General features: G+C 36.0%; 1 protein-coding gene across 6 annotated transcripts; it reads left to right on the forward strand.

The window, feature by feature from the left end:
• Positions 1 to 1,457: 1,457 nt before the first annotated feature.
• LOC131045711 (cysteine-rich receptor-like protein kinase 2) lies at positions 1,458 to 16,187 on the forward strand. Of its 6 annotated transcripts, none has more exons than XR_009105852.2 (10): positions 1,458 to 2,314; positions 2,407 to 2,714; positions 2,909 to 3,122; positions 3,327 to 3,558; positions 3,649 to 3,799; positions 3,876 to 4,223; positions 8,938 to 9,071; positions 11,328 to 11,485; positions 11,632 to 11,750; positions 15,709 to 16,187. XR_009105852.2 is itself a non-coding variant. In XM_057979304.2 (7 exons), exons 1-6 carry the CDS (start codon positions 1,588 to 1,590, stop codon positions 4,203 to 4,205), a joined length of 1,962 nt encoding a protein of 653 aa, XP_057835287.2. In that variant the 5' UTR covers positions 1,458 to 1,587; the 3' UTR covers positions 4,206 to 4,223; positions 15,709 to 16,187. The 6 variants fall into 6 exon arrangements, 1 of the variants encoding a protein (XP_057835287.2); XR_009105854.2 differs by lacking the exon at positions 8,938 to 9,071 and having other exon boundaries at positions 3,327 to 3,389; positions 3,492 to 3,558; positions 11,306 to 11,485; XR_009105850.2 differs by lacking the exon at positions 8,938 to 9,071 and having other exon boundaries at positions 11,306 to 11,485.
• Positions 16,188 to 26,357: the final 10,170 nt, after the last annotated feature.

Here is a 26,357-nt window from a genome sequence, read left to right on the forward strand (position 1 = left end):
ATAAAAAAATTTGATGGTTTAACAACATCTATATATATTCACATTGTACATTTGACTATATTTCTCAATTAAAATTAAAATAATTGTTAAAAAAACACTTCAAGTATACTACACTACAATCTCTCTAGATGCACTCCTAGTATCTTGGAAATTATATGCACTTAAAGAATATAATTATCTAGATAATTCAATTTAGAAGGAAAAAACCCTAATAAATTAGACCAATCTATTTGTGTTAACATTGAAAATAATAAATAGTAAATAATGATTAACATCTCTTAAAAAAATATTTAAAAAAGACTTAATTAATAATTTAAATCATGTTAAAAATAATATAATATATTTTTATCATCTATAATATTAATTTTTTTAATAAAAATGTAATAGTTAAATAACATTTATTTATACTCACAATGCCCATTTGACTATATTTGTTAATTAAAATAAAAATAATTACAAGCTTGAAAGACACTCCATACAATAAAAAATTGATTAAAGAGGCTAAATTTTTGTTAGAGGAGGTATACTTGCACTCCAAACTCAAGCACCATGGAAAGAATATGCACCTTACACATATGTGAAAATCACAAGTACTCAATTCAATTTAGAATCTTTAAGCCCACAATTTAATAAATAACAATTAAATTCTAAAAAATAAAAGAGATGAGATCATAGTTCTAAATTTGTTAAAAAAATAAATTATTTAGACAATTCAATTTTTGAAGGAAAAAACCTAATAAAGTAGGTCAATTTAATTTTGTTATTGAGATAATAACATTCTAAAACATAAATATTGAATTATGATTAACATCTATTCAAAAAAGATTATTTACAAAAGACAAAACTAACAATTTAAAAAATATATAAAATAAAAAAATAATTTTATTATTAATTTTTAAATTTTATATATTTTTTATTACAAGATTAGTAAATTATGATTAAAAATAATATTACTAATTATGGAGAATTAAAAGTGTGTAATGTCATTTTTTTTTTCAAAAATAAGAATAAGAACAAATATAAAATAAAAATATAAAATAATATTCTTATATTCCTCTAAATATAATATACTAGTATAATACATTGTTATATTCTATAATATTAATTTTTTTGATAAAAATTTGATTGTTAAATCTAACTAATATTCACAATGCACATTTGACAATATTTTTAATTGAAATTAAAATGATTGCATGTTTGAAAAAAACACTTCATTTAATTAAAAAAATTGCTTTAAGGAATATTCATATAAAAGGCTAAAATTTGTAGAAGAGGTATACTTCAATCCAATCTCTTTAGATGCACTCTAAACACGAATTTGCACCTTACACATGTTTGACAATTTGAATTTTTTTATTGAATGTTATAAAATAAAATACAAATTAAAAGACATCTGAAAATACAGACTTAATAAGTGTAGATGATGCTTGATGGAAAAATAAAATAAAAGGAAGGAAAGGATGAAAGAAAGCGAAGAAAGTATATTTTCCCACTATGTATAATGTAAATGAATAAGTATCTTACACGCAGGCATTTAATCTGTTTCCACAATTTTTGAAGCGCACTCGGATACTGCCGTCTTGAGTTATGTTAATCGTTGCAGCGTACGTGGTTCTCTTTCAGGTCTTGACAGACAAATCAGCGGCAGATCAAAATATCTCAAATGCCCTACACGGCTGTAGCGGTTACAATGCCCTCAACGCTAGTGTTTACAAGGCAAATCTTGATCCGGTCTTGAATTCCCTGGCCAAAGACGTCTTAACTTCTCGTTTTGGGAATGAATCGAAGGGAACAGGCGGCGATGAAGTGTATGGCCTTGCTCAGTGCAGGGCCGACTTCCCTCTCTCTCACTGTGTCCAATGTTTTCAAGAGGCACGGGACCAGCTTGCCCTGTTTTGCCCTACACAAAATGGAGGCCGAGTGTATGTCGACGGTTGTTTCCTGCGATACGAGAATGCTACATTTTTCACCCAGCCTTACGACACCGGCTACTCTAATTGTAGCTCTTCTTCCAACAGCAGCGCTGAGAAATTTCCAGAGAAAACGCTGAAATTGATTACCGAGACCGTTGGCAGAGCTCCTGCAAATAACAGTTTTGCAATTGCTTGGACAGTTGATTCGGCTTCCTCCACAAATATATATGTTCTTGCTGAATGTTGGGAGTCTCTTGCTCCTGACGGCTGCCAAACATGTCTGGAGCAGGCTCAGAATCAGATAGGCAACTGTCTTCCATCTACGCAAGGTCAAGTGCTCGAAGCCGGCTGCTATTTGCGATACGACACGAATTCTTTCTTTGCTCTCAATGGGCTTGCAGGTAACATAGATTGTAACGAAATCTGAAAGAGGGATCATTTAATTCCATTGTTTCTTGCTTGAATTGTAACGTTTGACTGTTAAACTTTACAGCGACAAACACAGATCGAGGTGGAGGATCAAAATCGAAGACTGTGGGGATTATTGTTGGAATTACAGGGGGAGCAGTTCTCGTCATAGTGGCCGCTTTGTTTGCCTATTTCAAATTCAGACAACCCACTCTTGGGAGTGAACGGCTCGACAGAGATCAGCCAGGTGATTTTCGTTGTAATTTCGCAGACGAGGAACCAAATTTTGGGGGAAAAGCTGTGAGGTTTGATTACGAACAGCTTAGAGCGGCAACTGACGATTTCGATGACAAGAATAAGATTGGGGAAGGGGGCTTCGGCCAGGTTTATAAGGTACCAAACAATCTTTCTGCTCAGTTAAATGATAATTTAACCTGCAGGTTGAAATATTTCAGAGTTAACCAACAATCTTTTGCTCTTATGATGTCAATTAAACCTGAAAATTGAAATTTTGACACTTACCCAATAATCTTTTGCTCCGATGATGTGAATTTAACCTGAAAGTTGAATTATTTGAGAGGTTACAGGGAACACTGCAGAGCGGGAGGGAGATAGCGGTAAAGAGGCTGTTTGCAAGCGAGTCGGACAGAGTCACAAACGAGTTCTGGACAGAAGTTGAGGTTATCAGCAGTGTCTCTCATAGGAATCTGGTTACGTTGCTGGGATGCTGTACGCTACAAGACCAAAGGTTTCTCGTGTTCGAATATATGGCAAATCGAAGCCTCGACAAAAATCTCTTTGGTATGGATCCCAGATAGCATTTAATTTAGTTTTCATACCTCTTTTTCTTCAAAACAGTTAGCAGCTAGTAGAAAAAAAAAAGTAAACATGTTTTTATGAAGTTCAACAGTACTGCATGTTAAAATCTTGTTTCCTCTTTTATCGTCGGCATTCCAATCGGGAAGAGTCTCGAGTTAACAAATAAGAATTTACTTAATATCGCAGGTAAGAGAAAAACTAGCCTAAGTTGGGAAGCACGATTCGACATCATATTGGGCACAGCGAGAGGTTTGGCTTACCTCCATGAGCATTCTCATGTACGCATTGTGCACAGAGACATTAAAGCTGCCAATATTCTGTTAGATGACAAATTCCAGCCCAAAATTGCAGATTTTGGATTGGCAAGGCTCTTCCCTCGTGACAGAACCCATCTCACTACAAGGGTTGGGGGAACACTGTAAGAATATTTAGTTCTTTATGAGCCTGTTTTTTTCCAAGTGATTTATATCGAATAACCTTCAATTTTTCTCAATACTCTGTATTGCAGAGGTTATACGGCTCCAGAATATGCAGTCCATGGTCAATTAACAGAAAAGGCCGATGTGTACAGCTACGGCGTGGTCGTTCTGGAGATAATTAGCGGTAGAAAGTCTATCCAGACGGGACTTCCATCTGATACGCAGCTTCTACTACCCTGGGTACACCTCTAATTATAGTTTCTATTTTTCATTAAAAGTTCGAGTGTAGCCGTTCTAAAGAAATGTATTATTGCAGACGTGGAGACTATATCAAAGAAATGAAGGATTGGGTATTGTGGATCCAAGGCTGGGAGGAACGTTCGATGCAGAACAGGTGTTGAAAGTAATAAATATTGCTCTTGCGTGCACGCATGACTCTTCATCAAAGAGACCGTCAATGTCATATGTTGTATCAATGCTTGCCCCAGTGTCAGTGGAGGCAAGACCAGTAAAACCTACGTTTATGGAGATTGATAGTGACACGCAGCACATGTTTTCTGGCTCCACATCACAGTTGGGATCCTCTTCAGCAGCAGGGCCATCCAATTCCTCTGCAGTTATCACCCACTCTTTACAGGCTCGCTGAAAATAGAAGTGTCAACAGGTAAAAACATTTTGGGGCTGTTCTATATCTATATATGAATTCTTTGATAGTTCTTAAAGCACGTTCAGCAAGAAATTTAGCTGAGTGAGGTGTTTCTTGGAGAAAACTGTGTTGCATCAATCTAAATTCAATACAGTTTTTTCCAAAATGTTTTCCCTAAAGTTTTCATGGAATGCTAAAACCTCTTGCCTAGAAAATGGACAGTGAAAGCTTCATGTTTGTTAAAAAATTTAGCTGATCTAATTGTACTGATTTCCCAAGTCAATTGAGAATTGCTGTTAAAAAACTTTCAAACACGGAAGACACCCAAATCAGTGTCTCCTCAAAGAGGCCAGATTTTTCACATTGAGCTCGCTAGAATGTTCAGGCCTGGCACAGATTAGAATTCAATTTATAGCTGATTAAAAAACTTGCTTTTTGGAATGCTGGAATGGCTTATCGTGTGTACATCTCATACAATACTAGACAATACTAGAGGGGTTCGATACCTCCTTTCCTCCATATAATAGTAACATATGTTTACACCAATGAGCTTTCCCCTGTGAAGCGAAGCAAGATCCTATTCAATGCCTGTCTGGAATTAACGGTCTCCCTCCTAGGCATGGGTATAAACTATAATATGACCATCAAAATGATCTCAATCACTCATGTCAATACCAGTAACAGTGTTAACATCAAATTGCAGCAGTAGCAAGTCAGTTGTTTGTGTAGTAGTGAAGCAAGGTATTTGTGATCTCATTTTTGCCAGTTTCGATTTTTCCTTAGCTAGCGAGTGGTTTTTGGTTCCTACAGGAGGATGATGGCCATGGCCATAGCATTGAATTTATGGCTAGAATTGATTAGGGGATTGCCTGAAAATAACTTGAATAGGGGCTAAGACCAAGCTCTGCTTTTGGTTTTCAGTTTACGGGCTTTGATAGGTATCTGGCTGTAATAACCCAGAAAATCTTGTATTTTGTTATTTCGTTTTTGGAATTCGACTTTGATGTATAAGCGATAAATTCTTCACTGGTTTCTTAATTAAGAAAAGAAAAAAGAAAGAAAATGTTTTGATGGTAGGAGGCCTTGTGAATCTAAAAGTTTCTTCTATCCATATTCATATCTGTTTTTGGCTTTTGGTTTACGGGCTTTGTTAGGGTTCTGGTTGAAAGAACCTGGAAATCTTGTATCTTGTTCTTTCCTTTTTGGAATTCTGCTTTGATGTATAAGCGACAAATTCTTCACTGGTTCCTTGATTAGGAAATGAAAAAAGAAAGACAAATGGCTTTGTAAGGGTTCTGGTTCAAAGAACCTGGATGATCTTGTGTCCTGTTTTTCTTTTTTGGAATTCTGTTTATACAAGGAATACTGTTTTGATGTATAAGCATTAAGCAATAAATTCTTCAGCGGTTTGAAGAAAAGAAAAAGAAAGACAATGTTTTTGTGTTATTTTGAAACAGAATTCTAATAAGTTAAATAGACAATATGATGTATGTACACTCCAAACTCCCAAAATAAATTTCCACCTTAAAACTTCAAAGAAAATGAATTTGCACCTTACACAACTGTAAATTTGAATTCCTTGAGTGAAAGTCATAAAACAAAAGAATAGAAACTTTTTAATATTTTAGTTTGACTAGGCACTATACAGCAATGTTTGAAACGTTTTCAGTCAGGACCTGACAGAAATGAAAAACCTGGGCAGTGTTTGACAGCTATATTTCTCACAGGTATTTGGAGTCAAAGTGGGCATGCATCCAACTTCTTTAGTTTCTAGAATAAAAATTGGTTGAAATTGAATGACGTTTTATTATGGAATGTGTAGTGTGTGAGGATATCTGTATTCAGTATCTTCATTAAGAAAAGGAAAAAGAAAGAAAATGCTTTGATGGTAGGGGCCTTGTGAGTCAAAAAGTTTCCTAAGTTTCCTCTATTCATATTCTTATCTGCTTTTTGTTTTTGGTTTATGGCTTTGTTAGGGTTCTGGTTAAAAGAACATGGAAAATCTTCTTTCCTGTTTTTTCTTTTTTGGAATTCTGTTTTGATGTATAAGCAACGAATTTTCCACTGGAAAGAAAATGTTGTGGTGGTATTTTGAAACAGAATTCTAATATGCTAACTAGACAATATGATGTATGTACACTCCAAACTCTCTAGAATGCACTCCAAACATTCAAAATAAATTTACACCTTACACATTTGTATATTTGAACTCCTTCAATGAACAACATAAAATGATAAAATTAAAAAATAATACATTAAAGAAAATAAATTTGCACCTTATGTTGAGAATGTGAAGTCCAACAGTCACGTGACCTTTCGCCTTCTTCCAACTCTTCATTTGATAGCTGTATATGTAGCCTTTAATGATGAACCACGTAGTAAAATAAAAGAATAAAAAGTTCAAAAAAATGAATTTCCACCTTATACATCTGTAAATTTGAGTTTCTTGAGTGAAAGTCTTACACATCTGTAAATTTGAGTTCCTTGAGTGAAAGTCATTAAATAAAAGAATAGAAACTTTCTAGTATTTTAGTTTGACTACGCACTACACAGCCATGTTTGAAGCGTTTTCAGTCAGGACCTGACAGAAAGGGAAATCCTGGGCAGCGTTTGACAGCTATATTTTTCACAGGTATTTGGAGTCGAAGTGGGCATGCGTCCAACTTAGTTTCTACAATAAAAGGTAGTTGAAATTGAATGGCATTTTATTATAGAATGTGTAGTGTATGAGGATATCTTTATTCAGTATCGTAATTAAGAAAAGAAAAAATAAAGAAAATGTTTTGATGGTAGAGGGCCTTGTGAATAAAAATTTCTTTTATTCATATTCTTAGTTCTATGTGCTTTTGGTTTTTGGTTTATGGCTTTGTTAGGGTTCTGGTTCAAAGAACCTGGAAAATCTTGTGTCCTCTTTTTCCTTTTCCAGAATTCTGTTTTGATGTATAAGCAACAAATTCTTCACTAGTTTCTTAATTAAGAAAAGAAAAGAAATGTTTTGTTGGTATTTTGAAACAGAATTCTAATATTGCTAAATAGACAATATGATGTATGTAGACTCCAAAGTCTCTAAAATGCACTCCAAACTTCCAAAATAAATTAACACCTTACACGTCTGTATATTTGAACTCCTTCAATGAACATCAATAAATGATAAAATAAAAGAATAAAAACTTCAAGGAAAATGAATTTGCACCTTACACATCTGTAAATTTGAATTACTTGAGTGAAAGTCAAAAAAATAAAAGAATAGAAACTTTATAGTATTTTAGTTTGACTAGGCACTATACAGCAATTTTGAAACTTTTTCAGTCAGGACCTGACACAAACGGGAAACTGTTGTGACGTATTCACACATCGCCCCATTGCAAATGGGGACCCCTACTTTTTGCTTTCTAGGGTTTGTTTTTCTAGGTCTTTTAGGGTTTTGTCTGTTAGTCTTTGCATTCTGAGTGTTACCAGAGGGATCACTAAGATAGCAAGCTCTGTTTTAGCTAAAGGTGAGTCAATGGATGCTTCGGGTTAGGGTTTCTTTGAAAGTCTTCCTTAGGGCTTGGTTTTGCTCTTGTTGCTAATTGTGTCTTGCTTGGTGAGTGAATATCCTCTTTGAAGGTCTGAGTTAGGTCAAGTTGGTGAGTGATGAAGTCTGGAATGTCATCCTGATCTTCAAATGCCCTGAAAATTGGTTGTCTGGAATGTCATCCTGATCCTGAAATTTGACTAAGTCTGGAAAATTGAAGAATCCTCCAAAAACTAGATTTTGCATTATAACTCCTGGAGGTCCGAAACCACTCTCAAAATCCTGACAGTATGTATGGAATATGACTTAAAGTATAAGAAAGAAGAAAGATATAAGGAAATGTCACTTATACTTAAATGTTATATTCCATACATGAATCCTGATGGAGAGACTAAAATGTCAAATTTCACTCCTGACCCTTCCAAAGGGTCCAAAGCGAATTTTGCTCCTGACCCTTCCAAAGGGTCCAGAGTGAAATTCTCCATAAGACATTCTACATTGCCCAAAGTCATGAACTAGCTCATTCCCAGGCATTTGTGAAGGCAAAACACTTATTTGGAGTGAAGAAATGTGAAAATGAAGTTAGGATTTGAGCCCAAGGATGATTTTCGCTCCTGACCCTTCCAAAGGGTCCAGAGCGAAATCCTCAATAAACACCTTTTTTCTTCCTTGTTTGCACTACGAACCTTGTTCCTTGGACATAGTGGGGATAGATTGATGTTCTCTTGCCAAGAGAAGTGAATGAAGGCATTGAGAGGTGAGGATTTTGTCCAAGAACATGATTTTCGCTCCTGACCCTTCCAATGGGTCAAAGCAAAAATCCTTATAAACCTCATTTTCTCCCTTGTTTAGACCAACATTCTAGTTTTGAAATGATGAAATGAGTTCTAAATTGGCCAGGAATGCAAATTTCGCTCTTGACCCTTCCAAAGGGTCTAGAGCGAAATTCTTATAGAGCCTGTCCCTAGGAAGGATCTCAAGCGAACTTCATTTTGATGTCTTCTTGTTGATGATTTAAGGTAGAAAATGCTATGTTAGAATGAATTTATTATGTGTCCTTAATCACCAGAGCGAAATTCTTATAGAGCCTGTCCTTGGGAAGGATCTCAAGCGAACTTCATTTTGATGTCTTCTTGTTGATGATTTAAGGTAGAAAATGCTATGTTAGAATGAATTTATTATGTGTCCTTAATCATCTTATGGTTGGTTTTGCAGATGAAAGAAGACCAAGCTAGGACAAGGACGACCTCTTCCAGTCCATCATCATCAAGGACGTTCCACATACAAAAAGGGAGGATTCAAGGTGCTTTGAAGCATTGGAAGACTAGGGGTGTTCAAGGAATTGCTAGGTACCTCCAGAACCTTCACTTTGCCACACTAAGGAACCACAAGATGACAATGAAAGGCGTTGCCAACATTTCAAGGAAAGGTACACCACCCATCCATCACGTCAAAGACAAAGGAGAATCAAATAAGGTCAGTGCAAGGGTCCGTTGAAGAAGCAGATAGTCTCAGAAGAGTTAATCAAAGTTAGCTTCTCAACATCATCAAATTCAACATCAACCAAGTTACAAGTGTCAGACAAGGTGGCATCCCAATCATCATTCCTCCAGTTGGATTGGTCCACCTCAGCGTGTCCAGATTCAATGTACTTGACTCATCGGGGATGACACAAACTTCGAGGCACCTACCCCTGCTTCCTATTGGTCCTCACCCTTGGAATGTAATTTTCTAATTGGCTAAGGAAGTTTGTTGTAACAAACCCTAATTAGGGTTTCTATCTTGTAATCCTAGCCATTGATTCTAAATCAATCAGAGCCATCTATTTGTAAAGGGTTTCTCTATATAAACCCTGGCTCCTCATTTGTAAAGGATAATAGTGAGTTAATAGTTAATAGTTGGTTGATAGAGAATAGATAATAGTGAATAGTCAGAGAATAGGAAATAGTTAGAGTAGAGTAGAAAGAGAAGGCAAAGATTGTTGCCAAGATGTTGTTGTAAAGGACTTGTAAACTTCATTGAAGAAATGGTGAATTCTATGGGTCGATTCAACAATTTCCATGGTCTCTATACTTCTCAAATTTGATTTCATGTTATTAGATGAGTGGAAGAAATGTGTATGATTGATGGTGAAATATGTATATCCATACTACTAGCAATTTGTTGATTGCAGACTTGCCTTGTGTAGTCAACTGGAATCATTCAGCTTAAGCTTAACTTCAATTGTCGCTTCTTCATTGATATGCATCAGCCTGATGGTGTCCATGCTTGTAGCGGTGATCTGAACATCATAAAGCTTTCCTCAGAAGATCGCACTAATCTTGTGGAGATGGTCCTAGGATGTCAAAGCAAGACTTAGTTAGAATTTTATCAAAGGTCATTCATTGCTTTTACATTTTTAGTATTAGAAATAGATCCCGTTTCAACCTTTCTCCTTTTTCCTTTTTTTTTCAAAATCAACAGCCAGTAAAATCTCACGTTCCAGCAATATCCAAAGCAAATCAGACGTTTAGGCAGTCAAACGTAAGTCCCCTTGTGATTCCAGCAAAATCACATCGTACCACAAAGAGTTTATCCACACGTAGAGAACCTATATATCAGAACCTTGGAGTTACTCCGACTGATCCTTCGGCGAGATCTTCAGCAGTCGGAAAACTTTGTTCAAGAGAGGATAAGGTACCCTTTAGGTATTTTATTCTGTGTTTGGTCGTGTACAAAAGACACATCAACAGAAACCTGGGCAGTGTTTGACAGCTATATTTTTCACAGGTATTTGGAGTCAAAGTGGGCATGCATTCAACTTCTTTAGTTTCTAGAATAAAAGGTGGTTGAAATTGAATGGCATTTTACTATAGAATGTGTAGTGTATGAGAATATATCTGTATTCAGTATGAAATTATTTGAAAATAGACAATCTAAAAATGAATTGTTCGAAACAAGAGTCATAAAAAACTAATTTCTTGATCAAGATATATAGTAGAAAAATCAACATTTAATTTTTCTAAGATGTGACTCTCAATCTTTTATACTACTTTATCTTGGGAACATCATTAGAATTCTTCCCTTCCATTTCATTTTACACTGATCCCCTGTAAATGGACGAACTCAGCCCACCCACATACGATCAATTATGTTAATCGTCGTAGTGTATGTAGCTCTATTCCTGGCCTTCGCAGATGAAGCAATGGCAGAACAAAATACCTTAAATGTCATCTGCAGTTGTGGCCCTTACAATTTCCTAAATGCTACTGTTTTCAAAATAAATCTTGATCTAGTCATGAGGTTGCTTGCCCAAACAATCATAACCACTCATTTAGGAAAGGAATCCCAGGGAACAGGCGGCGATGAAGTGTATGGCCTTCCTCAGTGCAGGACTGACTTCTCTCTCCCTCTCTCACTGTGTCCAATGTTTTCAAGAGGCACGGAACCAGCATGCCCTGTTTTCTTAATTAAGAAAAGAAAAAGAAAGAAAATATTTTGGATTTTGAAACAGAATTCTTGTCTTTTTAAAAAAAAAAAATAGTTTATGGTATGTGATGCATTTATATGGCATGCTGAGTTCAACCCATTTCTTTTGTTGTAGTAATTCATAAATTGGATTACAGAGCATTACAAAATTCTGCAGAACGCAATATTTGTGATTCTAGCAATGCTATTGAAGAAGAGGACTGACCTTTTGTTTCAACTCTTAACAACATCAAAGACTTTACCACAGCTTCAGGGCCAGTACAAAGTGTACACGATTGTGTGGGTCATCAGACAGGTTGGTTTTATTCACATAACCCTTTTAGTCAATGCACTTTCTTTGTGCTTTAATTTGCTTTTCTTTATGTTCATTATTGAAAGTTATGTTATTGCTTACAATGCTATTTTTCTATTAAAAATAACACGCTATTTTCCTTTCCCTAGGCATGCTTAAGTGATCTGGTAATTGGAATGTCATTATGGATTCAGAATCAGCTACCATCAAGTGCTGGTGAAACAAATGCCCCACCTTCCAGGGAATTAACTTTACAATGGATAGAAAGGTTCATTACTTCCCTGGGCTTCTAATTGAGAACTTAAATTACCTGGTCGTGCTGTTTAGGAATATCATTTCATTTAGAATTTGAAGTCATGCCTGCCTTTGCAATATGTCAGTTAGTTTTGGTTAATGCATACATAACATGTTTAGGATCATGCAAATGTACTCTACTCTTTCACTTTTAAATTTGGTTGTAATTTGCATACAGTGATTGCTACAGATAGGTTTTTTGAAACTGTGGAATTTATACAATTTATAAACTCTGCCTGTTCGGTTGCATCCTAGAAAACATGAAGAAAGCTTGGTTGATTTTATTACATAATCCCATCAGAAAGGGAGAGCGGTTGCTTTTATCATTTGCACTAAATATTTTGATGCATCTGGCATTTCCATCTGATTCAGCTTGAATGAAGGTCAGACATCTTTAGAACATCTAGTTGCCTCAAAGAATCCAATTTTTGATCTGCTCAAGTAACTTAGGAACTAGCTTAAAGAATCAATTCTTGCAACTTATATTTTGATAATTTTGTGCAGGTTACTTAAAGATTTGTTGTACTCATCAGATATTTTGGATTAATTATTTGATACAGGCAACTGAAAAGTTAAACATGTTCAAAAAAATCTACCGTCAAGTCTATGCCAAATAATATGGTGATGAACTTCTCTAAGTTCTTCCTCTGTCATCAACTATTAAATCCCCACTTAAATATACATTAGTACTAATATCTGTTATATTAATTTTGAATAAAATGCACTATGAAATAACTTTAAGTTTGACCTGTACAAAAGATTGACCTTGCTCCTCTTCTCTAACCGTTGATGGTTCTCTTTGTATTCTTGCCTCTGATGCCTAGGCATATGTTTTAGACCTTTTCGGCTCATCTTGTTGAGAGGTCATGTGATGGATATCATATTTAGATGTGTTTAGGGGTGTGACTTACTAGTCTCTCCGAGAGGACCTAAACACAAATGATTGCACATAGTGCAATGATGAGGCACATAAATGTGTAGACAAGGAGGATCCACCAACATCAACCGATTGACCATGAGCATCAATCTCATATGCTTGGGCTAATGAGAAGTCTGTGTAATCAAATGGCTGGTCAAAGAGTGTATAACATTTAGGCTCTAAAATTATTGCACCTACAACAACATTTGAGTGTGCTATTGGAGGTGGGGAAGGAATAGGAGGGGGAATATATTGACCTTGCACTTGTTGCATTGCCCCAAGTCTATCTTGAAGCATTCCTCTACCTACTCCTTGGAAATCTCCAAAGTTTGAATAGTTCACATGCTTGCCTAAAACAAATTTCATGATAATTTGCGGATTAATTATAGAGGGACATCAAGATTGTTGTTGGGTGGTTTATCAAAACCCATCCACCAATGATCCCAAAAATTTCTTGTGATACCCTTATGTGTGGATAAAATATAGAGGGACGTCAAGATTGTAACATCTATCAAAAACCATTCATTAATGATCCCAAAAATTTCTCGTGATATCCTCATGCATGCACCATTCGAGGAAAATTTGGACTTATGCACATCAATAGGTTGTCTAGTTTTGGGATTCACAAAATGTTGCACTCATTGAGCTTTGGCTATTTCTAATTCTTTGAATTGATCATGAGACAAACCATTAGAGTATTGATGCTTCTTGGTTTTGCCACTTCCGAAATGACTCATGTTGGCTTGTGAGGGTTTTCACATAAACAATAATTCCCTCTAAAGTGGGTGTCATTGTAGACACTTAAGAGTGCCAACGGTATATTTCAACAAGGTACTTCAATTCAGTAATGTTCTATCAATTAGCTCTTGAATTGAAGGAGGGTTTGGTGGGGGAGGCTTTGTTGGCGAAGGTTTTTGTTTTGTTTATAAATTTTAATAATTAATTAAAAAATTTTATTAATTTTTAAGCTTTGAATTCCGAATAGGTTTAAATGGCAGAAGAAGTTGAAAACCCACATCCTCCCCCAACAGATCCTCCCTCGACAATCCATCCCCCACCAAACCTTCCTTCAATTCAAGAGCTAATTGATAGAAAGATTACCGAATTGAAGTACCTTGTTGAAATATACCGTTGGCACTCTTAAGTGTCTACAATGACACCCACCTTAGAGGGAATTATTGTTTATGTGAAAACCCTAACAAGTCAACTTGAGTCATTTTGGGAGTGCTGAAATCCCAAGAGGCGACTGCCTGTCTTATGATCAAGTCAAAGAATTAAAAATATCTGAAAGCCCAATTAGCACAACATTTTGTGAATCTCAAAATTAGACAACCTATTGATGTAGGCAAGCCAAAATTTCCATAAGTGGTGCATATATGAGGGTATTACAAGAAATTTTTGGGATCGTTGGTGGATAGTTTTTGATAAACTACATAACAACAATCTTGATGTTCCTCTATATTTTATCAGCAAGTTATATGCAGATTTTGTTTTAGGCCAGCATGTGAACTATTTTGACTTTAGAGTAGAGAAATGCCTCAAGATAGACCTAGGACAATGTGACAAGTGCAAGGCCCATATATTCCCCCACCTCCAATAGCATACCTAGACGTTGTTGCAAATGCAACAATTTAGAGCCTCAAAGCCATCCTCTTTGATTGGCCATTTGATTATACAAACTTTTCAATTTGGCTAGCCACATGAGATTGATGCTCCTAGTCAATCAATCGATATTGGTTGACCTTCTTTGTCTACACATGTTTGTATGCCTCATCGTTGCACTATGTGCAATCATTTGTGTTTAGGTGCTCTTGCAGATACTAGTGAGACACCCCTAAACACATCTAAATATGATATCCATTGTATGACACCTCCATGAGATGAGCCAGCAAGGTCTAGAACATATGTAGAGGCATCAGAGGCGAGAACATATGCAAAGGCATTAGAGGTAAGAATACAAGGAGAGCCATCATGGGTTAGAGAAGAGCAAGGTCAATCTTTTGTATAGGTAGAACATACAATTATTTCATAGTTCATTTTGTTAAAATTAATATAATAGATGTATTACCAATGTATATTTAAATGGGATTTAATAGTTGATGACATAGGTGGAACTTAGAGAAGTTCATCATGGTACTATTTCGGCTATTGAATTAGATTTGTAAAGGAGTTGGACCTTGTAGGGACTTACAAAAGTAAAGCAATTAGACCAGTATCACAACAGCTTTTGTCTTTGAGCCTAACTGCAATAAGTGAGGGTATGTTGGAGACACTTTTCTACTAGCCAACACAAATAGTATAAATATCCAATTGCTAGTGATTTATATACATAAATTTTACTCAAGGTATGAGATTTCCTGCTTGTAGAATACCCTGTGCATTTCACATTTAAATTTCAAATAAACCAGGTGTATGTTTTGATCTATAAGTTAAAACATTATAACATCAATGGCAGAGAACCTGTCCTTAACAAACGAAGCTGCTGGTATCTTTATTTGGTGCCGGAGTCAGAATTCAGATTGTTATAAGCAGTGGATATGTTAGTACCATATTTTGGTGACTTCTACAAAATATTTTAATCATAAACGGGTTTGATGAGCAAGCAGGCGAAAAATAGGAAAAACGTACTTTGCGGTTTGCTGATTACTCTCTATAGGCTTTGCGTATAATTTTAGGCTTTTGATGACAATATGTTTTTAATTGTTTAACTAGAAAAATTTCATTTTTAACACAGAGGCCAGTACAATTATATTGAAGAAGGTAATTTCTGATTTGAAGAGAGTCTCAAGGCTTAGTCCGATTGAGGATTTGAAGAAAACCCTCAAGTCTTTAAGATCAAAATTATATAGTAATATATTTTTGCTAGGCAAATTTTTTTCTCCTTTTAGAAATGAGTGCACTTTAATATGGACGGATTTAAGATAGAGATGGCATGCTCTAGACTCATTTCTTTTAATTTTTCTAAGCAATTAACTTTTATATTAGTCTATAACAGCATCAACATGCTCTGCAGAGTGAAGAGGGAGATGCTAAACTAGAAACTTCTGTGAAAGTCTGCTGACAATTGTTGCAAGACAATTTTAGGATGTTTCTCATCTACAACTGCATGCATTAAGGTAACCACCGTGACAACAATGCCAGTTGTTTCGATTGCATCCTGCACGCCACTGAATGGGAATTCAATTTCACTTGGGTTTTGCCTCATTCCATTTTGGAGATGTTTTTCCTTGAATATTTTCAAGATGGGTTGTAGATCTGGAGGTAAAAGAAGATCTTTTTCTAGAAAAGAATTGAATTTTGCTTGGTATCTTCTGATTCACAAAAGCTGAATGGAAAGGGCCCTTCCAGATAATTTGTAGTTTCCTGGTGAATTTCCTCTGATTAGATGTTAGTTTGAGTTTTGTAATGCTAACATTGCAGCAGGCATTCATTTGCTCAATTGCATTTATATTTGGAAGTGAGATATCAATAATAATGTTTCTTTTCTTATCATGGAGGAACCCTCCCTTTTTCCTTGATGAGCTAATTCATATGCATTCATTCGCATTACAATTAAACTATCCTGGCACAGTTTGCTCATAATTCCTTTATGTCTGCAAATTTGCTTGTAGATAAATAATCGTAATCATAAGATCTTTAATCTGTCATTGCACTACCTTCGATCATGTAGATTGCAGATGCTTCATGTCAAAATACAGATATATCTATGCTTTCAATTCTGTACTTTTTTGTGTTTGGATATAGTGAAACATAAATGAAGTGGGACACTTGTTGGAAAATGAACGATCCCGTTCAAGATTGCACTTTTCTTTTTGAAGAGTAGGTTGTTCATGTGTATATTTTCTTCTTTAGTATAACTGCAGCGGTTTTCTCTCTCAAACAGCCATCATGTTTTTCCAATGTAATTTGTTGTAGGTTTTGTTTCTGATACATTGGAAAATGAACGATCCCGTTCAAGATTGCACTTTTCTTTTTGAAGAGTAGGTTGTTCATGTGTATATTTTCTTCTTTAGTATAATTGCAGCGGTTTTCTCTCTCAAACAGCCATCATGCTTTTCCAATGTAATTTGTTGTAGGTTTTGTTTCTGATATATCATATATTGGATGAAAGCTTACACGAACACCCTTCAATTTTTTCCAATAAATCTGGTATTTTTTACTTTGTATGTCTTAGGTAATTGTGCATGGTGTATTTTCTTTTGCAGTGTTAGAGAAATTTGTTGTGAGGCCTCTTACAAATTTCTTCAGTACAAGCTTTCTACTAGTTTGTTCACCTATCAGCAAGATCTATTACCTCTTTGGATATTCTGAAGAATGCCTTTCTGTCAAGATTCAGGATTCCCATTAACTTGTCTGATCTATATAGATTATTTGTGGAAATCAAAAGACAAGACAATGAGTTGATTAGCTCCTTCAACAAAAGGTTCCACAAGGCTTACTCCTGATTGCAAGCTCCACACCTCTTAGCAGATGAACCTGCTCATCAAATTTATTATTCAGGTTTGGATAATCTTACATCAGTATTTGTGAGAAGGGTTAATCTTGCTCCCAATAACCTTACTTAGGCTTGTGCCAAACCCACCAAAGTTTTAATTCAAATTTGGGACACTCTGGAGTAGGGTCAGTAAATCACATGGGGATGCTGGGAATGGCCAATCAAATCCAAGTCAGTAATCACACCTTGCTTCACCATACCTTTATGTTAAACCCTATCCCCATTGCTTCACAAGCTATATGGTCCCTCACCCTGAAATGCCCATTGTTCAAGCATCAACCTCACACCCTCTTTTCTTGCACAATATAAGAGTCAAATGCCTCAAGGACTCAAGAAGACTGAGAAGAAGTTAAGATGTTGGCTAACCAAATGAGAAAGCTTGCAACAGAGGTAACCCACCTTAGAAATCAAAATAATTATTTGCAGAACTCCCGCTGAAACCAAGCACTAAATTAGGGACATCACCCTAGGCCGAATAAGACTTCGAATACACAGCCTAATAATGGGGGAGTTCCCACACGCTTTGATAACAATAATAAATTTTTTGGCCATCGTCCCTCTAATAGGGTTTTCCTTGCAGAAGCCGCCATGTCCAATTGGTGTTAGGTTACATGACGACAACCAACATTCAGAGCTGAATTGTAGATTTTCGAGTAGCTACCAATATCTTTCAAAGAGAAGTGCAAAATGCTGAAGTACCAGAAGCGCTTCCACTTGTACTGGTTATGAGTTTGGCACCTAACAGTGGATATGAGTCTTCCATGGTGTTGAATAGTTATGTTTTTCCTATTCAAGGAGAAAATACACTAGAAGACGAGGTGGAAGAGGTGCAAGTCTATCAGTAGTATAATAGTAGTCAGCAAAAAAATTAGAGCTCCTTACAATTTGAGAAGCCGTTAGCCAAAGGGCCCCTTATCTACTTCCATTCCCCTAAATAAATATGAGGTTCCTCTAGATCCAAATGCTATTTACAATCTTGGTCCCCCAAAAGGATATATTCTACCAAGCAATAGTGATCAACATGGTACTACAAAAGGGCAACGTAAATCTTATGTAGAAAGAATGGGTCAACATGTGGCTGATGAATTCAAAAAGATGGTCAATCTCTTAGTCTTTTAGTTAATGAAAGTCTGACTTCTTTCAAAGTTTGTGAGGAATCAAATAGGTAGAACATGTCAACTAGTGAAGCACCCCTTAAAAAACCTCTAGAGAAATTCAAAGAAAAAGGTTAGGCATTCTAGATGGATACTCCTATTTTGTTTGAGTAAACTAAATCTCTTTCCTTTTCTATTGACCTTGAGAATCTTTGGCAAAAATCTTCATAATTGCTTATTGGACTCTAGTGCATCAACCAACATCATGCCCCTCACTGTATGCAAGGCCTTAGGTGTCACCAATGGCAAGTCTACCTATAAGGTAATCTAATTAGACAAAATTGAGGTAGCATTCATAGGGGAACTAAAGAGTACCCACATGCAATTGGCTTCTGGTCCCCACGTTCAACAATATATTGACATGTAGGTAGTTGACATACCTAAAGGCTATGGGATGCTCCTTATTAGAGATTGGTTTGAAACCTTGAATGGGTAAATGGCTTTTGACTTCTTGTATATGTTTTTGCCTTGGAGGGGAGTCTCAAATCAAATAAAGATTGAAAGAGAATCAAGAATGAAGTGTATGATGATTAAATATGATTAGAATAATGACGTCTTATTCTCTGAAGTTGATCTTGGTGTATATTGCCTAATAGCCTCTTATGAGGTTATGGTCTTGCATAATGAGCTCATCAGTATGTTGCAAGCCCTTGAGATGTTATCTGAATTTTTCTCCAAGAGACGATAAAGTTATGAAATAACCCTTTTAGAATTAAAAAGGGAGACAAAAATAAATGATATTATAATCATTTGGTTTAAAGAAAGATAAATAAAGAATTTTTATTTAGAACTCTCTTAAAAGAGGAATAATTATATTTATTAAAGGATAATTAAAGGTGATCTTTTCAAAAGGGTGTGATGGTTTGGAAATCACCCCTTAAAAGGCTATATAAGTCATTTATGTGAGACTTGGAAGGGGGATGGAGATCACTCATGGAAGAAGAAGAAGGCGGTTTGGTGGGTTGTAGGTAGTTGGAGAAGGGTCACACATGTCCAACTCGAGGTACAATGTAAACCTAAGATTGTCTTGGCTAGGGCTTTGTTATTGTAGGCATCTAAAAATGGTCAACGCTTGCGGTGTCATACTTTAACATGTCCGCGTGACCTTATTTTGGGGTTTTCGCATCTTAAATTAACATTTCTTCTATGTCGCACATTTGATTTTTATTATTTGTCGACATTTTGTCATTCTTCTGCATTTCTTGTATTTGTTGCATTTTCAATTAGGTCTTGTCAACATTATCATTATCGATTGCGATCTTTGATCATTATCAATATTATCATGTCAATTGGACATCGTCAACCCTTCTCAATGTTGAATTAGGGTTTTGTCTTGATCAATCATCAATTTATCAATCTCTTATCGATTTGTGATTGATTTGTCCTTGGTCTTTGGTCATTCGACCTTCATCAAGTCGGCCTTTTATCAATCTTTGATCGATTTGTTATCGATCTCAATCAATCAATATTTCTCATCAATTTGGATCGATTAGTCATTAGTCCTCGTCAATTGGCGTCTATCAATTTCATCCTTGTCAATCTTGATCAATTTATCATTGATCTTTATCAATCAACATCAAGACTTTATCAATTATCCAATTTTTATCATTAAATCAATGATCAAATCGACCCTCTATCAATTATCTTTTGTCATGGCCTAATTATCGTCCTTGCATTTCTAATTCATCTCCTAGGGTTCTACGATTTAATCATTTAATCTTATTTGTCATTTTCCCTCTAAGTTAAATAATTTATTCATTTATCCTAAGTCTTCTTGTCTTAATTAAATATTTATTTAATTGGCTAATTAATTCCCCCTCTTTTGTGAATTAATTAATGAATGAAAACTTATTAATTAATTCACTTAATTTCTAATTTCATCACTTTTTAATTTTCTAATTTCTAATTCATCATTTCTACCTAATTTCATAACTGCTAAATCCTAATTTCCAACTCATTATCTCTCTCAAGTGGCCCCTATTTTTGTGCTTTAATTTGGAAGCAAGTTTCCTTATTCGTCATGAGTTTCGATATGACATCTTATCCTAACATTAGATTTGATGACTAGTCTTATCCTCTTGCATGAAAAGTGTGCAATGACATTTCTTTCTAAATCTGATTTTTCCCATTTTTGAATCTAATTGCATCTAATCTTGATTCCTTGCTAATTGTTGTCCTCTCTCCAATTTTTCTATAAATTGGATGCATTTTTCATCAGAATCAACCACATTTCGAGTATCCTTGTGATGCCAATTTCAATTCATCTTTCTTGCATCACACTTGCTTTGTAGGTGAGATCAACAATAATTTGAAGGAGAAAGAAGGACAGTGGAGAACCATGGAGGAGGCACTTTGTGATTAGTTTACATTTTTCATTGCTTTGTCTTCATGTCTTTATTGATTGAATTAGGATTTTATTTCATAAGTTTCTTAGTTTTCGGGGTTAACTAATGGTGGGCTTTGATGTTTTGCAGAATTCCTATCTACATTTTTTGGTGAAAACGATGTGAAAATGCTTGGATCTAATTTTTTTTGTAAGTTTTGTGAAGTTGCAGATTTTTCATGGAAGGAATTGCATTTTTCAAGTAGCCTTGTTTTGGGCAGATTTTGATATGGTTTTAAAACAAGTTTAAAGATTCCCTCGTGTGGCATCTATTCTTGCTTGTTGAAAACCATAATCTTGAAACTACTAACGCATTTGGTGCAGGACGCGGTCAAAGAGTTATAAAAAACAGAGTGTTTGTGATTTCTAGATTAGGTCACACTTCAATTTCTTAAGGTTAATGAACAAGTGCTTGCCATGTTTTCTTAGATGATTTGCATGTGCTAACCTTTAGAGGGCCTACCTCCCAAGTAGCCTATAAGGTCGGGTGAGAGGGAACAACCCAAAGTGGTGACGGGTTAAGACCAAGCTCTTCCAAACCACTTTAAATAATTGTGTTTGCAACAAAAGTTGTAAGCAACGGGTGTTGGAATGACATAGCTTACAATTAAATTCACTAGATCTACACCCACCTGAACGGATGCCCTTACTAGAACCTCTTGTTTTTAGATGCTAAAATCCTTCTATCTGTTGGCTCAGGTGTTGTGATATGTGCATGTCGAAGATACCTCTCATGTACTCTTCGGTTAGAGAGAGAAAATTCTTGGGAAGTGATGACCCTTGAATTTGAAGCTTGGTATGGTCGAGAAGTGATTGTAGTGTAAGGGGGAGCTCATGCTACCAACCGTTTAGCTATTCGACTGAATGTTGTATTGAGCAAGAAGATTCAACAAATATTGTTCTGGCTAGCCATAGGATATATTGTGAATGAGCATGATTGTTTTGAGTCCAAGTCCAAACACTTTATCTTCTATGGTTGTCAAAAGTTGAGTCCTACATCATTTTGTTTTGTCCAAACATGTTCCAAACAAAGTAAAAAACAAGAGCATTCATCAAACAAAGTGCAAAACATTTTTTTTCAAAACATGGCTTTCAAAAACATTGGAAAACTTTGTCTCAACATTTATCTCACTTAGGTTTAGGTCCTTCATAGTCCACTCTTAGGTTTTAAGACAGTCATTTCATTCCATTTAGTCCTTTTCATTGTTAAGTATCCTCATTTTGAGCTTAGCTTTAGCACTATTTCCCTAAGTCTTGCATTATCATTTTGCATACCATCCTCAGGGCCTTTCTTAGGTGTCATTTTTCATACCATCATTAGGTGCTTTCTTAGGGGTCATTTTGTATACCATCCTTAGGTCCTTTCTTAGGTGCCATTTTGCATACCCTAGGTCATTCCATATCTTAGGTCATTGTCATATCATATTGTGGGTTTATACCTTAGGTCATTTGTCCGTTTGCATTATTGTGTCCAAAATTAGGTTTTGTCATACTTGAGAAATCAAAACTTTAGATCATACCCTAAGTTGTTGTTAGGGAGTCTTGACCTTGTCCAAAATTTGACCTTTCATCAACATCATTTTGTCACACCTAGCTTAGTATCCAAGTGTATAGGTGAGACATTTTCATTTGTCCTATTGTCATTTTGTCCTTTGTCCTTTTGTCAATTAAGATCTTGGCTTCATTTCAATTTCCCAAGGTTGAGTCTTTAGATTTTCATTCCAAGAGTTTGTCCAAACCTAAAAAAAAAAAAAAGGTTGCACTCAATTGCATTTGTCATTCCATTAGTTGCATATCGTTGTCATTCAAAATTTCAAAAATCCAAAAAAAAATGCACAGTGACATGTTTGTTGAAATGAGGTCCCAAGTCCCTTATGAAGCCATGTTGTCACAATTGAACAATCGATCATGCCAATCCAATTTCTACATGTCTCAAAACTTCAATCAAACATTTTTTGACGAAACAAGTATCCAAATACGAAAACTAGTGGAGAAACTAGCTCGAGGAAAAGAGATCTTGGAACAAAAAGTGAAAAACCATGAAAAGATTAGGTCCTAAACATCCAAACTATTTTAAAAATTTCAAGGTCCAAATCCAAATATTGAGCCCATTGATGTAAAAGCTCTCATTGAACGATCAGACATACCAACTCTCCTTGCACAAATAGAGATGATGAAACAATTTCAAGCAACGAGCACAAAATTGAACCAAGCCCCAAATCAAACCTTGTTCAACCAAATCCCAAGGCAAATTTTCTTCGATCAAACTCCGTTCAATCAAATGATGAATCAACAACCAATGGTCCAATATTTCAAACCAACACAACCAATCATCCAACATACACAACCAACGAATCAACGACAATCAATGATCCAACATACACAACCAATTATCCAACAACAACCAATGGTCCAACATATCCAACCAACACAATCAATGAGGCGATTTCAACAATGTGCTCAACCAACTACACAATGTCAACAATTGGTCCAACCAACTGTGGAGTACCAACAACAAAATCAATCAACAAATAAATATCAACAACTACAACCAAAAATTCAAAACCAAAAGTTGCAACTCATGCCAAACCAAAACCAAATCACCTTCAAATAAGGTCAAACTCCGAACTCAATCATGTCAAAACCTTGAAAGGATTCAAATATGTTTCCAAAGAAAGGTGGCTCTATTACACAACTCTTAAAGAGAGCCCTAAGAAATTTTTCAAAGAAAGATCAAAACCATGCATCTATGTTTAGCAATGACTCATCCCCCCATAAGAAAATTGACTCTGCAGTGGCATCTATTCCTACACCTTTTGAAAATTTGTAAGAACCTCCCATATCATCCTCATCAAATGATACATCAAATAATGCATCCTCCCAAGCGCTGTTTGCAACAAAAATACACGATAATATGTCTTTATACCAATCCCTTGTACTATTCAAAAATGTCAAATCCAATACCACCATGCGCTTCATTTCCATCAAATCTATTGCAGAGATTCCCACACAAAGTTTATCTCCCTCATGTCAAAGCATTGATCCCTTGCCAAAATCCCCCATGCATATCCAAAGTCCAACCCCATGTCAAGAGGATAATTTAGAGCACGAACAAATGAGTCCTAAAACAAATCAAGATCAAGATCTTGAAACCTTATCATCCCATACAATTGTTGACCAGGATCCCATCTTCCTTGACTGATGTAGAGACCTCCTTGTAACCTGCCAAACACCTCAAAATGTATGACATTGACCCCTCAACAAGAATGGGATCCTATCAAGGCAAGGCTCTACAACATTAGTTCAATCTTCTCACCATCTTCAAGACTCATGCCTACTCAACAAGGGTATCTTCCTACAACACACTCCATGATACCTCCAAGGGTTACAAATCATTTGCATACCGGTTTTGGGTCATACAAGAGTCCCCAAGGTTAGACAAAGCACCGGTTGTAAGGGTTCATGCCCATTCCTTAAGAAATTCCCCCAATTAGGCCTAGTTGCTTGTATCCCTATTTAGTAGGTAAAGAGACCTTAAGTTCAAATTTTCCCAAACAACCTGGAAAACAAATTATGGATTCAAATACCCTTTTGGAAGTTATGCAACTCCCCAAAAGGAAGGATCAGAGTCTGGAAAACAAAGGTCTTTGCCGGCAGGATGTTGACTGTCCTAAAGGGCTAATTAGGCCTCTTTTGTGAAGCAACTATACTCAGATGAATGAACTGGCCAATTACAATCCCATGGGCATGTGGGGAACCATAAACCATGAGGTATTCTAGGGTTGCATGCCTGGTACCATCGCCATTTGCACACAAAGGCTATTTAGTTGCTTAAGGTCTAGGTAGCCACATAGAGATGTCTACCTAGAGTCATTCCAAACACACTTCTCCCTTGCTCCTCCTGCAAAATACTCTTGGAAATCTAGAATACATTGACCATACTTGCCTTTCACCAAATCCCATGAGTCTCAGATTGGTAAAGTGCAAGATATGGCCATGGAGGAGGAAATACTCAAGGTAAACCCTGGTTTTTTGGGTACCTACAGTAAAACTTGAATATCAGGAGCAAACACACAATCAAGACTTCAAATCAAAGCCAAAACAAAGTTAACTCTCCTCTCCAATCAATTCACATCATTGGGAATGGGTACCAATCCGTACAGAACCGTACCACGGACAAAACCTCCAGGATTGCAGGAAAAACTCAGAATTTCATTAGTTTGTTGGCATCAAATTCTTCTCCATACCACTACTCCTTGGGAATTGGATCCACAAGGTGTAAATACTGCTCTCAACCGAAAACCAAGAGGTTAGAGCCGTTGGAGGAGTTTCAAATAACAAAATGCAAAAAGTGCATAAAAGTTGCTCATGACAACTTTTGACAACTTTTGCAAAAGTTGTCAAAATGTCTTCTTTTGCCTCCTAAAGCCTTGGGTCAAGTTCAACCCCTCCTAAAACATCTTAAAACACATAAAATCAACACATATGATCCCCTATTGTCCAAAAGTCCTAATTGGCTCATAGAAATGCCATAATAGGAGTTTGGCTCACAAGATGGGGTTCCTTATTACAAACACACAATGCATGATTAAAAACCTATACAAAACATTCTAAAGATGTATTTAATGCCTTAGCCTCCCTTCTCAGAGCCTGACTTATTATCATGAAGGGTTTGAAAGGTTTGATGGGGTGCTCCTGCACCATTGACACTCATGATGATTCCCCTATTCTTGTCCATTCTATCCTAGAACATAATACCATTACAAACTTTGTTGACATTCCACTCCCTGAGAAAGGTCAAGATATCCCTTCCATTCTTCCTAATGATCCCATTGCAATCCAAGAGAAAAGCAACTTTAAAGAGGAATCCAATGATCTTCCTCCTTGTCAAGGTCAAATTATCCCTTTAAATCCCCCACAAGATACCTTTGTTCCTCTATCTTGTTTTCTTAATCCTCTCTATACACTCCAAGATCTCATTTATTTTGATGACCCCATTATTCATCCCATTCCATCTCATGAAGAGCCTATCATTGATCTTGATCCCCCTCATGATTCTGACATGTTGGTGCAAGATGTTCATGAACCCCCTACATGCACAATCGATTCCTCCACTTTGGTCACGTCTGATCAACTTCATGATCCCATCATTCCCATCATATCACATTCCCCTCATAATGGACTTGCGTTTTCTTCCCAAAGAAAAGAGTCTTCTATAGGTCAAAATATTTATAAAGGCAAAGGGGTAGACCTCCACAAGCAAGAACCCCTCAATATCAAAGAAAATCTTAATGGTCATGGCCTCAGTGACATTCCTCAAGATGTTGGTATCCCTACCAAACCTAAGTCCAAATACACTCCTTCCCTTCATCCCTTCCATCCATTTTAGGTCCTTATATTCCTTCATCCCCTATTCGAGATCAACAAAGGAACACATCTTCGAGAACCTTCCATCCATCCATGCATTCCTTTCCCTTTCCAAGGAATTTGGATGCCAAGCATAAAAGTTATAAGTGCAACAATCCACATATAGTCAAGGATCAACATGTCTAATCTAATCGACATGTCAAAACAAAGAAATATATAATCCAAAAAGAAAAAGAAAAATTCAAAAGGCCACAAAGGCCTAC

This window comes from Cryptomeria japonica, chromosome 7 (genome assembly GCF_030272615.1).
Source record: "Cryptomeria japonica chromosome 7, Sugi_1.0, whole genome shotgun sequence".
Lineage (NCBI taxonomy): Eukaryota > Viridiplantae > Streptophyta > Pinopsida > Cupressales > Cupressaceae > Cryptomeria > Cryptomeria japonica.

Bases quoted from the DNA above. Each gene is read 5' to 3' on its own strand.
- LOC131045711 (XM_057979304.2), top strand. From the start codon at position 1,588: ATGTTAATCGTTGCAGCGTACGTGGTTCTCTTTCAGGTCTTGACAGAC. The intron at 2,315-2,406 runs GTAACATAGATT...TAAACTTTACAG, and splicing joins TGCTCTCAATGGGCTTGCAG to CGACAAACACAGATCGAGGT. The intron at 3,559-3,648 runs GTAAGAATATTT...TCTGTATTGCAG, and splicing joins ACAAGGGTTGGGGGAACACT to AGGTTATACGGCTCCAGAAT.